Source organism: Alosa alosa, chromosome 21 (genome assembly GCF_017589495.1).
Source record: "Alosa alosa isolate M-15738 ecotype Scorff River chromosome 21, AALO_Geno_1.1, whole genome shotgun sequence".
NCBI classification, from domain to species: domain Eukaryota; kingdom Metazoa; phylum Chordata; class Actinopteri; order Clupeiformes; family Clupeidae; genus Alosa; species Alosa alosa.
This window is the reverse complement of record NC_063209.1, coordinates 8,108,545-8,125,647: the sequence shown is the minus strand read 5'-3', so window position 1 is coordinate 8,125,647 and position 17,103 is coordinate 8,108,545. Positions and strand designations below refer to the sequence as shown.

Genomic DNA, 17,103 nt, shown 5'->3' with positions numbered 1-17,103 from the left:
AAAACGGGAGCAAGTGTGCGGACATTCAATTTTATTTTTTTTAATTATTAGTGTACAATATGAATTCATGCTAGTGTATAGGTTTTAAACATCGAATCGTTACCACTGAGTTCAATTATGATTAGTTTCCTTTAATTATTCCCTTTCATTTCCCTTAAAGACAAAGCTATGAAGGAGGCCCAACAGCATCTGAAACAGAGATATAAAGAGCAGTTTGAGTATGCCTTTGAAGTTCCGGAAAATCCAGGTGCTCCCACTTTACATCACAACGGGTGGCAGTGGCAAGTTCAACACAGAGCATGAGGTCTGGCAGCTCGAGAGGGTGTCCAGGCTCAAAACATCAGGAGATGTTGCCATCAAATACAATGACATCTTCAAACCTTCCTCTCACAAAAGGGATTGCTGGTATCGGGAAAACATTCTCTGTAAGGAAGTTAATTCTTGACTGGGCTGAAGGAAATGGCAATCAAGATATTGACTTTGTTCTGCTGCTTCCTTTTTGGGATCTTTTGGGAATTTAAAGAAAGGCAAAGAACACAGTTTGGTGGAACTGATTCACCAGTACTTTTCAGAATTGACAGATGTTACGATTGATGAAGTGAAGGTCATATGCATCTTTGATGGCCTGGATGAGTGTCGGTTTAGCCTGGATTTCCTCAACCATCCAAGTTTGGCAGACATAAACCAGCCAGCGTCAGTGGACATCCTGATAACAAATATCATCAAGGGAGATCTGCTGTCCCATTCTCCCCTTTGGATAACATCTCGGCCTGCAGCCACCAATCAGCTGCCACCGGAATATGTCCAAAGGGTCACCGAGATCAGAGGGTTCAACGATGCACAAAAAGAAGAGTACTTCAGGAGAAGGATCCAAGACCAGGCTCAAGCTGAAAGAGTTATCAAGCAGATAAAGTCGTCGCGGAGCCTGCATATAATGTGCTACATGCCCGTGTTCTGCTGCATGTCAGCCAGCGTCGTCCAGACAATGTCGTGTGAACCAGAGGGGGACGAATCTCCCAAAACCCTGCCCCAGATGTTCACACACTTCCTTCTGATTGAGCTGAAACTGAAGCGTGAAAAAGATCAAGCCAAGAATCTGACGCAAACCGAATCGGATCAGGACATCCTAGTCAAGCTGGGCAAACTGGCTTTCAAAAACCTGGAGGAAGGACAACTGGTTTTCTATAAGGGAGAATTGACTGATTGTGGATCGACTTTGAAGCACACAATGGACTCTTTGTGCAGATGTTCAAGCGAGAGTCTGGTATCTTTGAAGAAAAGGTCTACTGCTTTGTTCACCTAAGCATTCAGGAGTACCTTGCAGCACATCTCCTGTAAGCATATCTCCAACAGAAAACAGGCCAAACATGTCTTTAGACAAAAGTCTTTCTTTGTGTAAGGCAGCAGTGGGCAAAGCCTTGCAGAAAGAGAATGGGCAACTAGACCTATTTCTCCGTTTCCTTCTCGGCCTCTCGTTAGAGTCCGCTCAGAAGATCCTGGGAAGTCATCTGTCTTGGACAGGAATCAGCCCAGACACTGTGAAACAAATCATTCAGTTCATAAGGAAGAAGATAAGAGCGAGTCCGTCACCTGAGAGGACGATCAACCTGTTCCATTGTCTTCATGAGATGAACGACGATTCATTTGTTGGAGGTCATGAGCTCCGGGAAAACGATAAGTGAGACACTAGAGCCAGATCAATGCTCTGCCCTAGCCTATGTGCTTCTAATGTCAGTTCTACCAGAAAGACTCAGTAGACAGAATAGAATCAGTTAACAATTTAATGAGTAACGGAACAGCTTGGATACAAGCATGATAGAGTCCTGAATAGGTAACAGTCTTTGGCGTAGGCCCCGTCTCGGATCCGTCCAGCGATGAGTGGATCTCGTCTCCTGCCGATGGATGAAGGCAGGGGCGGGGAGCCTACCCCCAAAAGGATGAGTGATGACCGCCGGGGCGGTGACTCAGTAATCTGGTTCTGAGAGGAGCAGAGACATTAGTATACATACAAGATGAATTAAACAGCATGACTGGGCCGGGGTGATGACGTGCCAGGACGCCGACAGAATTTTAAGGTAGCTAGGTGTTAACCATAACCTAGGGTTGTAGTGGGGCCCGCAACATGCTTTTCGCTTTAGTGGGATTTAGATGCTTGACGAAGCTGGCAACCAGCGCCTAGGGCAACCTAGACCAATGCGGCGGCGGGCAACCGGGCGCCCAGGGCAACCTGGACCATAAGCACTTCACGATCTGGGCGCCCAGTGACTAGCGAAGCTAGTACATCGTGGACGAGCCAGGCCACCGCATCCAGAGCAACCTGGACTTTAGTGCTTGTGCGAGCTGGGCAACCAGCGCCTAGGGCAACCTAGACCACGACGCGGCCGGGCTACCGGGCCCAAGGCAACCTGACCATTAGCTGGGCAATCAGCGCCTAGGGCAACCTAGACCAACGTGGACGGCCGGGCGACCGCATCCAGGGCCACCTGGACCGAACTGGCAACCAGCGCCTAGGGCAACCTAGACGAAGGCCACGAGCCGGCAACCGGGCGACGGGCGAACCTGAACCATGAGTTGGCAACCAGCGCCTAGGGCAACCTAGACGGATGTGACGGCCGGGCAACCGCATCCAGGGCCACCTGGACCGAACTGGCAACCAGCCGCCTAGGGCAACCTAGACGAAGGCCACAAGCCGGGCAACCGCATCCAAGGCAACCTGACCGTGAGCTGGCAACCAGCGCCTAGGGCAACCTAGACCAAGTGATGGCCGGGCAACCGGCATTCAGGGCAACCTGGACCAAACTGGGCAACCAGCGTCTAGGGCAACCTAGACGAGCATCACGAGCCGGCCAACGGGCGAGTATTGACCTGAACCATAAGCGTCGAACGAGCTGGGCAACCAGTGAAGAGGGCAACAGGCCCATGGCTGAGACTAAATCACCACGAGCTACCGGCATGCTGGGCCCCAATACGTTACGGCGATTAGTGCAGGCGAATGCCAGAATTTAACCACCGCCACCAGAATTTGAGAAGGTAAAGAGGTACCTGAGTTAGCGTGAGAGAGTAATTTCTGAGCATCGAAAACATCATGAGGCGTTAGTCTGATGTATGATGTGTAGGCCGGATGACCACCTTCCTAGCGCTTTGATGGATGACGGGACAGCCCTTTTGGCGGCGGTCGGCTGCCTAATGCGGAATGAGTGTGAAGTGAACCTCTTTGAGAGAGGTTACATTTGAGCAGCACGTTAGCTAGATGGTTGCTGAACCAGCGACGGTCATGGCCTGGACCGCCTGGTGTGATAAATAGGGGGAAAACTGGTGAAGTATGAGGCCGTAATTTAAGGTAATGAACCATGGAAGCGAACGGGCATAATGCATTGTTTATTTTTACAATTGAAATAGTAGTACCACAACCAGAAGTATCGGTTTTAGAATATTTCAGACAAATGGTGAAATAAGTGGGGAAAAAGGAAAGATCAGAGAGAGAGAGATTACGCGTGGGGTCGTACAGAGAATTTGTAGTGAATTCTCCGCACCGCATGAAGCCATAGAAAGCCGAGAGGAAGACGGCCTCCAGCAGGCTATCAACGTACTCTGAGTGGTAGCCGCGTTTAAGCACCGCCACCATGATGTTTAGAATGTCCGCCGTAATGGGGAGGCGAGTGTCAATGGAGCGCGGGGAAGAATTTTGGATGCCTTTGAGGAGAAGGCGTATTTGTGGGTTGGAGAACAGACTAGGGAAACTGGGGTCGTGAAGCCTGCCGTGGAATTGTAAACCGGCGACTGTTTTGCGAATTGACGCAAGTTTGAGGCTGCGGTGATCAAAGCAGTAGACCAGGAAAGCGCAGACGGTAGAAATGAGAACTGGGAGGATGGGTGTGTGATGGTGCTGACAAAATATGGAGAACCAGGACCAGGCTGAATTATAGGCTTTGATTGTGGACTTAGCAACGCCTTTTAACATATAATGCTTTGGCTTTCTCTAATAGTGAACTGAGGCAAAGAGGATTTAATCCAGGATCAGCTCGGCGAAACGAGGGCACGGTGTGGACACTTTGTTGGCTGAAGGGCAGAGCCGGTGGAATTCCTGCAAACGGAGACGAGAGAGGGCGTCAGCTTGAACGTTAAAATATCCGGGGACATGAATGGCATTTGCGATGAAATTGTGTATAACAGAGTGCCAGGTGAGCCTCCTTAAAAGGGACATTATTTTAGGGCAGCGAGAGCGACCTTTGTTTACGATGGCCACTACTGCCTCATTGTCACAGAAGAAAGTGATGCGCTTTCTTGACCAGTGGGTACCCCAGAGTACGCAGGCTACCACGATGGGATACAGCTCGAAGAGGGCGGAAGAGGCAGCATCGGAGGCGAATGCCATAAATTCGTCCGACCATCTTTCTGCGAACCACGCGTCTTTATACAACCCCCCAAAACCGAGAGACGGATCGGCATCCGTGAACAGCTCGAGAGAGACAGACGAATCAGAGTGATCATTATAGAAAAATGAGATGCCGTTCCATTCAGTAAGCAATTTAGACCAGAAACCAAGATCCGACTGACAACCCAGGTCGAGCACGACGGGGTCGGATAAATTGACAACGGAGTGGGCCAGAATTAACAGGCGAGAAATAAAGGAGCGACCCTGCGGAATGATGCGCATGGCAAAATTCAGATGACCCAAGAGAGAGAGAAGGTCTCGCTTGGTCACCGTGCCCACGGAGAGAAATGAGGAGGACACTTCCTAGCTAATTTTTCCCCGAGAGAGGCCCGTGATTGCAACCGAAGTCGAGGATAATGCCCAGAAATTCGAGAGAGTGAACGGGGCCCAGGGTCTTCTCCGCCGACAGAGGGACACCGAGCTCCAAGAACACAGCGCGAAGGACGTCCAGACCTGAACTAGACCCCGCGGGGAAATCAATTAGCAGGAAATCGTCCAGGAGGTGGAGGACGAACGGGAGGCGGCAGACGTTGAGCAAAATCCAGCACAGCGCTTCCGACAGACAATTGAAAATGTGGGGACTACTCCTGCAGCCGAACGTGAGCCGCACGGCGAAATAAAAGTTGGACTGCCACTTAACGCAGAACAACGGCCAATCAGCGGGATGAATCGGCATAACCTTGAACGCGTCTGTGATGTCGGCCTTAGCCAGGAGAGCGCCCCTGCCGGCGATTTTAATAAGGCAAATGGCATTGTCGACGGAAGCGTAGTGGAGTGAAAACGGTTCGAGGGGAATCATTTCATTAACGCTGGACCAGATGTCGGAGTGAGGCGAGGACATGTCAAAAATCAGCCTTTTCTTACCGGAGTACTTCCGAGTGGCCACGCCGAGGGAATTAACGCGGAAGGGGCAGAAAGGAGGGACAGAGAAAGGGCCGAGAACATAGCCTTTATTAAGTTCCTTGGACAGGAGTTCAGACACGACAGAAGGTTCGGCCAGGGCAGACTGCAGGTTCCTAGCCACGTACGAGTCAGAGAGGGGGGACAGGACACCAACCCTAAACCCCTGAGAGAGACCAGTGAGCAAAAAATCAACAAACACAGAGTCAGGATGGGCAGAGAGATAATATGACAAAACGGATACATTAATAGGCGTGGACGGGTGAGACGCTAGAATTTCTTTGCAGAAACCACTTTTCCTCCCCGTGGCGGCCTTACGCGAGGGGGGCAGACGGACTTTGGATGAGGGTCCTTGCACTGGCTACAGACATGGGAGAAAAGACAGTTAGTATGGGAGCAGACGCCCTCGTTAAAATTGTTGCAAATAGCGAGCCCGTTAAAGTAGGAAACGGGCCGCCCCTGCCTATCGAGAGGAGCCCTTACGCCGTCACCCCGGGCAGTGGCCGGAACAGAAGGTGCGCTGAAGACTGTCTGAGGACACAGACTGGCCAAGTGGCCGTGGGAGCTACAAATATTGCAGCTGAGCGATCGCTGATTGCTGAAGTGCCTGACCAGCAGCTCCGTGTCGACGACGGACCAGTCTAAACGGGAATTGTAGAGGGAAATGTAGGAAGCAGACTTTGCGGAGAACGAGTTGTGATATTGATAGAACAGGGCACCCCCATAACGCTGATTAAAATCGGCCATCATGGCGAGATACGTGTCCAGTTCCAGTCGGCGATCAGGGAAGGCACTGCAGAGGACATCGCGGTACATACCGAAGGCAATCACGAAGTCACAGAACGACAGGCTCTTTGAAAGCCTCGGGTCGGAATTTTTGAGGATGACTGAGACGTCACCGCAGTCGACAGCGGGAGATGGCAATAACAAGGAAGCGAGATTAACGTCTTTACCTTGAATGATGTTCTGCCAGAGTTGTGGAGAGATGGAGACCGCAGAGGGAGCAACGAAGCCCCTACCCAGTGGAGGAGCAGGGAGAGCCGATGCCAGGCTGAAGACAGGCACGGCCGGAGCGCCGAGGGAAACAGCGGCAGACGCTGCAGGCGGAATAGCTGCGCTGCAGCTCGGGGCCGGGAGGGAGGCCGACCACTGGAGAGAGGCGAGAGCCGGAGGCGCCGTGGGAGGCGAGGACGACGAAGGGGCCGGGCGCCGGGTCTCCAGCGCCTGAATCCTGGAATCGATGGCCCTCACCGAAGCAGCGAGGGAGAGAACAGCATCCAGGATGGGCTGAGGCGTGGCCGGAGCCGACCAGGGCAGGGGTAGCCGGGGCTGGAGTGGCCGGGGGCCGAGCGGCAGGTGGCCACACCACGCGCCGGGCGACGCGGCCTGGCCTTGGCACGGGCGCTTCCCTCGAGGTCCGCCAGGCTCCTCCGGGTCGGCCGCGGGTTCAGCGGCGGGAGCAGGAGCGGGACCCGACGGGGTAATAATGTATTCCTCTACAAAATAATGTGTTCTTCTACAAAAAGTGTTCTTCTACACTACTGCATGACTGTGCTTCTACCTGTTGCTACCTGCTGTTCTTTCTGTTCAAGTTCTCTTGTACTCTGTTCCACAAGCTAGGTGACTGCAGTCTTACCGGGAGCAGTTGTACTTACCTGAGCTCTGTCCTTGAGTCACCTCACTCCAAACTAAGACAGCTCATTTTGGACAACAATGACCTCCAGAATACAGGGGTGGAAATATTTTCCTGTGCACTGAAAAAGCCATCCTCCAACCTGGAAAAACTTGGGTAGGTTGGACACTCTGAACATGCATGTGACAAAAAGAAAATATTATTATTAAGACTTTCTTGTTCTTTATGTATTTTTTGTCTTGACAGGTTGTCAGGCTGTCGAGTCACAGAAGAGGGTTGTAGTTCACTTGCTCAGAATGCTCTAAAAACAAACACCACAACTCTTCAACACCTGGATCTGAGTTACAATCACCTAGGTGACACTGAGACACTCTCTGCTTTACAGAAAGATTCCAAAAACAACTTGCAAACAGTATGGTAAGTGCTAATAATCCTCACAGGGGATATTAACATTTTTTTCTTCTTTTTTGGCTTCCATCTTTAATTTTCACCTTCTTTTCTTTTAGTTTCGAGTTTTTTGGCAAGAGAAGAGACAAACTGGATGGTTAGAGTTACAGTATACCAGTTCGCTTTTTATGTTGTTATGAGATAATCTTTTCCATCTATTGTTATTCTAGATGCTGTGCGCCTCAGTTTTGACCCAGAAGCCACTGACCACAGCATCTCTCTGTCTGATGGGGATACCAAAGCCATTCAAGGGCCTCACTCCCAGAAAAAATACGGGACAGCACGCTGTAGGGCAGGACTGACCGATCGATGCTATTGGGAGACTGAGTTGACTGGTGAAGCCCAGTCAGAAATCTCTGTGGGGCTAACGACTAAAGGCAAGGGGGCCACAGAGAAGTGCTGGAGTCTTAAGAGCACTGCAATTGGCGGTAGTTTCTATGCACAGTATTTCAGCATCATGGACCCCATTAAGCAGAGGCCCATCAAGATCGAAAGTCTCCAGTTCAAGAGATTAGGGGTATTTCTGGACTGGTCTGCAGGTACCGTGTCTTTCTACACAGCTGATCCTGTGGACGGTCCCCGGTCTCTTCTTTATACTTTCCATGCAACCTTCACAGAACCATTGTATCCTTTCTTCAAAATCCAAGGATCGCAGTCCTCCGTTTCCCTTTGTGAAATGGAATAACAAGCAAACTTGAAATGCCTGATAAGACTGGATATACTCTGATTAAGTGTTTGACATTATTTCATTGCTATGTTATGTATACATTCTTTTTGCTATTCACTAAAACTAAGACTTGTATTAGACCCACTAGACAAAAATACATATAGTTTAACTGCCATAAATTTATATATATATTTGTTTATCATTGGAGATATGATTTGTAATGTTTGTGATATTGTGCATATTATTTTGGTTTATTTTCATGAACGTTTTTGTCACACATTAAGCTCAATTAAGTGACATATTTCACATGGACAGTTGTTAGTGTTGCACCTGTGTTAGTGTTGCAACTCACCTGTGAAAGTAGCACGTGAGATGCATACGCGCGAGTTTTAAATCTGGTTTTATCTGTGAAGTTACATGCTCAAGTTCAGGGACATTTTAAGCTTTTCGTATGGACTCATTGCCTCATGGTTGTGTGCAGCCAGCAAGGTATGTTTGCACTTTTATGTCATTGCATGTATGTGATTCGGAAGATATTTGTGTCTGTGATATGAATTAATTTTTATTGTGTTGTCTTGTGTTGTTATTAACAGTTTGACGGTGGATTAAAAGTAGAAGACAATAAATCCATCAGTTACTGAAGAACTTGACCTTATGTATTTCCTGAGGGAGTGATACATAGTCTATTCAACATTTACACTAAATGCACCACATGCATGCATAATTGTTTTATAACTTCTGTATTTGCTAAGTCCACCCAAGCATTGTGTCTTGCCCACACAAACAAAGTCAAGTTTTTTTTTCAGTTGTGCATCCGCACAGTGCAGCCTTAAACCCAGCTTGATTGTAGATGAGTTGCTGTTCAGTGTAATGGTAGCTAGTTGGTACATAGAATTAGAATTAGAATTAGAATGCCTTTATTGTCATTGCACACAGTGACAACGAAATTCAATTGCACTTCCCCTAGTGGTGACACATAACGAGACACATGAAACATGGAACATGAACTACACCTAAGACAAAAGACAGCAAGACAATATATGCACAGTAATAAATAAATAAGTAGCTAAAAAAGACAGTCCAAAGGGTGCAGTGTCGTCAATTGTTCAGGTGTTTAATGGCACTTGGGTAAAAACTCTTAGAGAGTCTAGAGGTGCGACACTGGAGGGAACTGTAGCGCCTTCCAGAGGGCAAAATTGTGACAAGATCATGGCCTGGATGGGTGAAGTCCTTGATTACGTTTTTTGCACGTTGCAGGCATCTGGTGTGATATATGTCTGTGAGTGATGGCAGCTGTGTTTGAATTATATTTTGTGCAGATTTCCTTACTCTGTCCAGAGCTTTTGTATTAGCAGTGGAGCTGTGCAGTGCAGCTGCTAAACCACACCAGAATGTCATGTGAGATGATGCTTTGGATGGAGCAGTTGTAAAAGGATAGTAGCAGTTTCTGGGGGAGGTTGATTTTGTTGAGCGACCTAAGAAAATATAGCCGCTGTTGTGCCTTTTTCACATAGCTGTGCAGTAGACTTGTATGTGTGTTAGGTAACCCCCCCTCCCCCCCCCACCCCCAGTTCAATGTTTGTGTAATGAACTTCACAAAGCAGTTCCATGTAACAGTGTAAGATCGTATCAACCGTGTTCTGCATGATGGAAATTCTGAAGCATTTAAGCCAGAGAGAACTTTGGAAATTCACTGGATAAACCTGCTCTCATTGTGGGCTGTGCCTCAGTATCAGTTATGCGTATCTATCTATCTAAAAACCCTGTAAACCAACAAACCAACCTCCACCAACAGTTTAGTTGGCAGTGACAAAAGCATGGTGGTGTGATGTCATGCTGTGAGGACATTTTTGCGTGGTATTCTGATCCGCACCACAGACCCATGTAGCGCATAGTGTGGACGGCTTGTGGGAAATATGTGTGGTTATCTTGACATCACCACATTCCATCTTAATTCATTTAAAGTTGACACCAAAAGTAGTTGCTCATTAACAATATAACATAGTGCTGCTTTAAGTTACATACACATTGCACATTTGAATGATATAAGTATGAATGTAATCAAATTTGCTTAAAGGGAGACTACATATTTTTTAGAATCAAATACTTTCATTTATAGGAGTTTTTTTACTTTTCTTTCAAATGCTACAAAGGCAATTTTCCCTTTACCTTAAACTTGTAATTGTTTTGTTAATGTTTGAGTATTACATTGTGGGTAGATAAAAGTCTCTATTGTAAATAAAAGTGGATATTGTATTGCAGGGCTGAGACTGAGTGGGGCACTCTGTCGTGAACAATCCTCTCTCTGCTTCCAAGCCCATGGCTCTGCGCCAGGAACATCAGTCTCGGTGAACTCCGCCTCACTACAAATCAAGACAATTTCATGTCAAGCAACAGAACCAATATCTGGATATTAATGAAATGATTTCCATTAGTTCTGAAATGAGAAAGCGTTGAGGTCCGACGATAAAACTGAAAACTAATTACACATGCCTGTGGATACATGCTTGTTCTCATCTTCACATCTCATTGACACAAATACTATAATATGGAAATTGACAGAAAGATATGGATGGAATTAATGAGGATGATAAAATGCTGAAAAAAACCCTCCACATCCAATTATGTCTGGTTGAGTGTCCTGAGCACCTAGAAAACAAAGCAAAAAGCATGATTCTTAAATTCTTAAGATTCATTGTGATGCTAGGGTTAGAAACATTTCCCATTTCTGAGTACCCAGACTTGCTTCATGAAGTGAAGTGAAATAATGAGTCTGGTGAAACCAGGCTAGAGCCAAAGGTGTTGCTGTTATCAGGTGCATACATACCTTAAAAGTTAGACAGTAAATGCAAGTGCTTTATTTCAATATTACAAATTAAGCATAGAAAAACAACAAATCAGAGGAAACAAACAAGGTTAATCAGACGGACCATTTGTTCACCTGCTTGATATGAGGCAATGGTCAAACAGTGATGGCTAAGCAAGCTTTGTCCCTGTTTTTATTGTAAGCCTCAGAGTAACATAATTTACCTTTTAAAGAGGATGATGTTATTTCAAGAGTTTCTGACTCTCATAATCTCCCACTCTGTCTAGAAATATCTGATTGGATTTGATATCTCAAACAGTTGGGCAATTGGAATCATTTCAATCATCATCACTTCTACAGCATACAACAGCTATTTCTCCAAACATTAAAGTAGAAGTGAGCTAGCCTTGGGCTAAATAAGTTATTTTGAAAACTCACAAATATGAGCGCATGATATCTTACATAGCCTTGGGCAAAGACTGTCCTTTGACCATATATGTGCTTGTGTTTGAAATGAAGCAGCTTAAATTATTGAAATGTATCCTACCACATTAAAGATGTTGTTTATCCTTACACATTGTGGATGCTATTTGTCTACAAAGATTGGGAATGAGCAGTATTTGACGATAAACGTTTATTGCGTTCAAATATCTTTACAATATTTTCTGTAGTAATGTATTCGCCTCCCTGTTGTGCAAGCCATGGAGGAAAACATGGAAAAGCGAGCTAATTTCAAATGCATTTGGTGTAAACTAAGGCCCACTGATTGAAATTGCTAGTGACTTGTTTTTGAAATTGCTTTGCTGTTATTTATGTTGCATATTCCAGAACTGTACATAGCTCTTATGTAGAGAAATTGTGTTCTTGACCATTTTAGACAACTGATAAATAAGAGAACAAATAGAGATACATTGTTAAGGCTTCAGAGGAATTCTCCACTAGGTGGCACTATTATCATACTCATTTGAAGGGAGCAAGTGTATCAAATTAGTTGTTTCAACTCTCATTTCAGTAAAAAATTAAGAACCCAGTGATATAAACAGGCCCTTATACACGTTGGTAAACACTGTAGGCTATAAAGCTACATTGATTGGTTTTAGAATGACGTGTGAAACAAAACTGTCTGTACATCAGTGTTGCTGAGAGAGTGATTCTCAGTTGAATCAGCAGAACAGTTGCTTTTTGGCCCGTCATGAGATTGTAAGACTGTGATTGAAGGAGAAGGGAGCCATGATAAAGCAGAGATCTGTTTACTATAAGGCTGGCTGCTGCTGCTGCTGGTGCTGCCACAGCTTGGACTGCTGATTGCGTGGCTGGACCGGCGAGGGGAAAGCTGTGCCACTCGCTGATTCTCTTGGAGGTGCTCTACTTTCAGCGCGAGCCAGCCCAGCCCAGCTTGGCAGGTGTGTAGGGGCCTGCGATGAGGTGGGAGGCTGGAACGACTCCTGGATCGGTGGTTTGGGGGAAAACAGAGAGGCGGCCGTGTTTTTCCTCAGGACCTGCTGCTGTCTCGGAGGGACTGCTCTGGCAACACAGGTGTGCACACAAAATATACAAATACACACAGTAACACACACACACACACGCGCAAACACTACATTCAAGGTCGTATGAATACACAAACTGCAAATTAGACAGACGCACACACACACACATAAACAGACAGACAGATAGATAGATAGATAGATAGATAGATAGAGAGAAAGAGTCAATTTCCCTACCATTATGCACTGTGCAAAGAGAAGAAATGACACAGCACTTTTTTGTGATGAGTCTGTCTTTGTGAAAGATTGTCTCCAATACGCACAGCAATCCATCATCCTCTGGTGGCAATAACAGGCCTTATCTGACGGGGGAGTGGTGTCTGTTCCCCTGTCCGACGGCACAAAAGCTGATCAGCTTCTCCATCGGAGAACACTTATAGGTCCCGATCGAGTAAGACCTGCCTGTCAGAGTCTGTATATGTTTACCCAGAGTGGCAGGTGAAGGCAGGTGTAGGCAGGTGAGGCTAGGACAACAATAAATAAGTCCAAGACGTCAATGCCTGCTGCTTCCCCGTGAAGCGGCACAAAACAGGAAAACAAAGCAAGGGTCTGAGAGGGAAGTGGTCACGGGGTTATTTCTTGTCATGTTCCGTGTAATGGAAGTGGTGGAATGAAATCAGAGGCAGGAGTGTTGTAGGAACGCAGAGGGAGAAAGAGAACGTAGAATCTGACATCTGCAGGGGGAACCTCAGGGGTGTTATTGCAGAAGCCATCATATACTCCTCCCCCCTCTGCACCTCATCCCATGGCCATAAACATGTACACACACACGCACACACACACACACACACACACACACACACACACACACACACATGCACACACACACATATACACACACACACACACATATACAACACACACACACAGATGCCATCACGTCCGCTCTCCTCCATTCTCCATCTGTGGCCATCTGCTGTACTGCTGGTGTGGTGAGGCTGTGCTTTCAGGTTTTCAAGGGCAGCTCTGCCTTCATCATCACTGACCATCACGAAAAAAAGGTTTGTGTTTATGTGTGTGCATGCATTTAAGTATGTGTGTGTTTGTGTGGCTTATGTTTACTGGTATAAAATATACCTCCACAATTATTCCATCAGAGACTCCAGATTCCATTTCAAAAGGGACACACTGTCATACGCACACACTGTCTCTCTCACTGCACTGTCTAATCAGACTGCAGCTATGTGCCAGGTGCCAGTGGACCAGTCGAAGGAGACCAGACGCTTGTGCGCTTATCCCCAAAACAGCAGCCCCTGTCTGGGGTAGGTGGCAGCTATTTTCGCCGTCCCCGATGAACCACAGCACAGAAGTAGGTGATATTGTTAAGCCAGTCCGTTGCTGCTATCAGCTCTTAAGGGAGACAGTAATCCTGCCAGGTTTTTTTGTCTCAGGAGAGAACCTGAGCTGAACATAAATCTCCCCAAACTCTTGTTCCTGCTGTGTGTGTGTGTGTGTGTATGCTGTGTGTGTGTGTGAAGCTCTCTGTGTGTACGTGTCTGTATGTGTTGGCAGGACGGCGACATATTTCTTTGTTCCTCCCACCCCCATGAAGTCCTGGAGCACTTGGAGTTCGACGAACGTCTGCGGTCAATCCGTCCCTTCCCCTCTCTCTCCGCTTCCTTTTATTCTCCTCTCCGCTTAATCTCCACGGTGGCATTCCTGTCACATCTCTCTCTCCCCACTCGTCTCTCTCTCATCCTCTCTTCTCCCTCAGTGAGTCACGGCCAAAATGTATGCTCCTGCGCTGAAATATTAAGTAGATTAATGAAGAATTTAAGAGCCGCAGTGTCATAAATATAAATTATAGCTTCCGAGGCAAGGGGTCGAGTCTCCATCCTGTCCGGAGTATGTACCTTTTCAGAGTTTATTAGCGCGCGGGATTAGACTAAATCGGCGCTATTTAACAGAGGTGGAAGTCCCTGTCTGTCTGAATGATTTATGCGATGGAGGTCATGCGTATAGCCTACACATCAGGAAAATCCTCTTGGAGTACAAAGTTGTCGCTCTGTCTGAAAAATGTGGATGATCAAAAGGGCTCAGGGACGTGTGTCAGATCAGAGTTTTTTTTCTCCAAATGAAAACTGTGGAAAGAGAAAGTCTGTGTGGGAGTGGTTGGTGTATGTCACAGACAAGATGGCTTGAACACCGACAACTAATAATACGGCTTGTTTTTCGAATAATCTGAAAAAAAAAGAAAATGTTTTGTGCCCTTGAAGCCCTGCTGTGTTGCATCGGCTAATAATACCACTTCACTCCAGACGGACACTAATTGTTGTGTACACCCTCTGGGGAGAACACAAGTGTGAGCATATGCCAAATCCATCCACGCAACTCCCCACGGATCGCTTGGACGTGTCTCTTCTCCGCAGAATCATGGAGGAAACATGACATGTTGCAGTCAACCATTTCAATCCGACCAGATGGATAATGTCTCCAAGCGACCCGTTGCAAAACAGACACAACAACTGGTCATATCTGCCTTTTGTAGGCACTCCGGCCACTGATTTATGCATATTTCATGTGATGAGGCAAAAAAAGAAAAAAAAAATCCCATGGCAACCTTCTTTTCATCACGTTTGACACAGAGAAAAATCAAACAGCGAGCCGTGGAGAGCAAAAGATAAAGTGGGCCTTCTGAGACAGGACACAAGACATGAGGTTAGAGAGTGAGTGCCAGGAGGTCTGAGGGAATGAGAGCTCATGGAGCGGGAAAAAACAGAGCCCTGTGGGTAGGGAGAAGACAAGAGGAGGATGAGAAGTAACGAGAGAGAGAGAGAGAGAGAGAGAACTGACACACAGACAGTACACTGCGGGAGTGAAAATTACAAGAAAAAAAATTGCAACGGAAAATGACAAGGAAAAAAAAGTGATTTCTCCCGCTGGCCCTCATGAATCAAGTAGAATAAAGCAGGTCTTATAAAATCGATAGCAGAATAAAGCATATTAAACGAAGACAAAAGGATAATGTCGCCGGCTGTTTGTTCGAGGGCGTTAATGTAGATGGATGGCTGAGACCAGGCTCAATAGCAATAGTGATGAGAGACATCAACAAGGGCTATAAATCTACTAGCTGACCTCTCCTCAGGCAAAGGGCTGGAGACAAATTAAAGGCACCATGCACACACACATGGCCCCTGGAGAACATCAATAGGAGCTTCTATATGAGGCTGTCTTTTACTGTTCACAGCTGGCCCTGCACTGAATGGCCGCTCATGGTTCATGCAGGTGGTGTCAGCTGTTCCAACAGCACCACTCATGGACTCTGATGGGGGTGCTGAAGGGGGTAACTTACCTGGCCACTTACCTGCTCCAGAGCCCACTCCAAAACAAACTCTCACACAATAGTTTTAGCTCTGACTATATCTATCGTCATCCATCAGGTTTTGTTGGTAACACAAGATGTGTTATAGGTAAATCACTGAAACCTTGCTCCATAAGACTTCATATAGAGTAGGCCCTATAGTATTACGGATTTGCGTGTTATTACGAATTTCAGTGATGCTTGTAATAGGTGCAAGGGGTCAACAGCCGGTCTGGTGCATATGCTTTGGTCTTGCCCGAGACTAACAGAATTTTGGTCAGAGATATTCCAAACCCTTGGGAGTGCCCTTAACTCAGTTATAGATCCCAATCCCTTGACCGCGATATTTGGAATTCCCTCCAGGCCTGAAACACCTGCTCTGGTTCAACGTGTGGTGGCTTTTACAACTTTGTTGGCAAGACATCTTATCCTTTTAAAATGGAAGCACGTATCTCCACCCACTCATGATGGATGGATACGGGTGATATTACAAAGTGTGAAACTGGAGAAAATGTGTTTCTCCTTAAGAGGTTCCCTAAACACCTTCCATAAAACTTGGACACCCTTTCTAGATTACACAACATCTATTGCAATTAACCGTGAGAACATTTGAGCTGGCAGAGTTCCCTCACAAGCATTAGACTTTATCTAATTATTATTATTTTTTATTTGTTATATTGGTTCTTTTGTTGAGTATGTTATTACTACCAGTATACATGAATCACCAGTATCACTGAATTTTATACAGCTTATTGTCATGTGTTCATAAGTTGTCATAGTATCATCCTGTCATGAACAATGAAGGTGCCATGACACTTATCACTGGACACTGATTGTTCTCAGAATTATTTATTACAAAACATGATGTCTGTTATAACAAGTTTATGACATGTTTATGGTAGTTTAATGAAGAACAATATCTATAATAACTTACCTGATTATCCACCACACTTTGTTACACAAGTGAATGTGGGTGATAGAGAGGAAAGAGATGGTGATGTTCTCATCACATCTTCCTAAGTGATATTAAATCAAACATCAGTGAGCAATGCTATCTTTAACAATTTCACGTATAGTGCTAATGTGAAGGAGTGTTAAAGAAGACCTCCACCTTGACAGCTATCAAAATGAATGAATTATGTTCAGCTTCACTGACACTGAATCTTGGAATCTCCAAGGTTTGTTTGTTTTGCTTTCATATGTGACCTGCCTTCTTTTTGAAGCTTTAGAACAAACAGATGGATGCGTAACCTGCTTTGTGTCGACAGCTCAGTCCCACAGCAGACTTGCATTGAGGCTATGGGTAATTACTCTGTCAGTTAGCATTTGGCTAGCTGGGCTACACTTTAGTCCTCCTTAAACCGGAAGTT

The 17,103-nt window shown here is 46.2% G+C and overlaps 1 protein-coding gene across 1 annotated transcript; it reads right to left on the bottom strand.

Moving 5' to 3' along the window:
• Positions 1-4,742: 4,742 nt before the first annotated feature.
• On the bottom strand, positions 4,743-6,151 carry LOC125286832. Its single transcript, XM_048232142.1, has 2 exons — positions 5,819-6,151; positions 4,743-5,696 (listed from the first exon to the last, which is right to left on the bottom strand). Exons 1-2 carry the CDS (start codon positions 6,149-6,151, stop codon positions 4,743-4,745), a joined length of 1,287 nt encoding a protein of 428 aa, XP_048088099.1.
• Between the last annotated feature and the right edge of the window lie 10,952 nt (positions 6,152-17,103).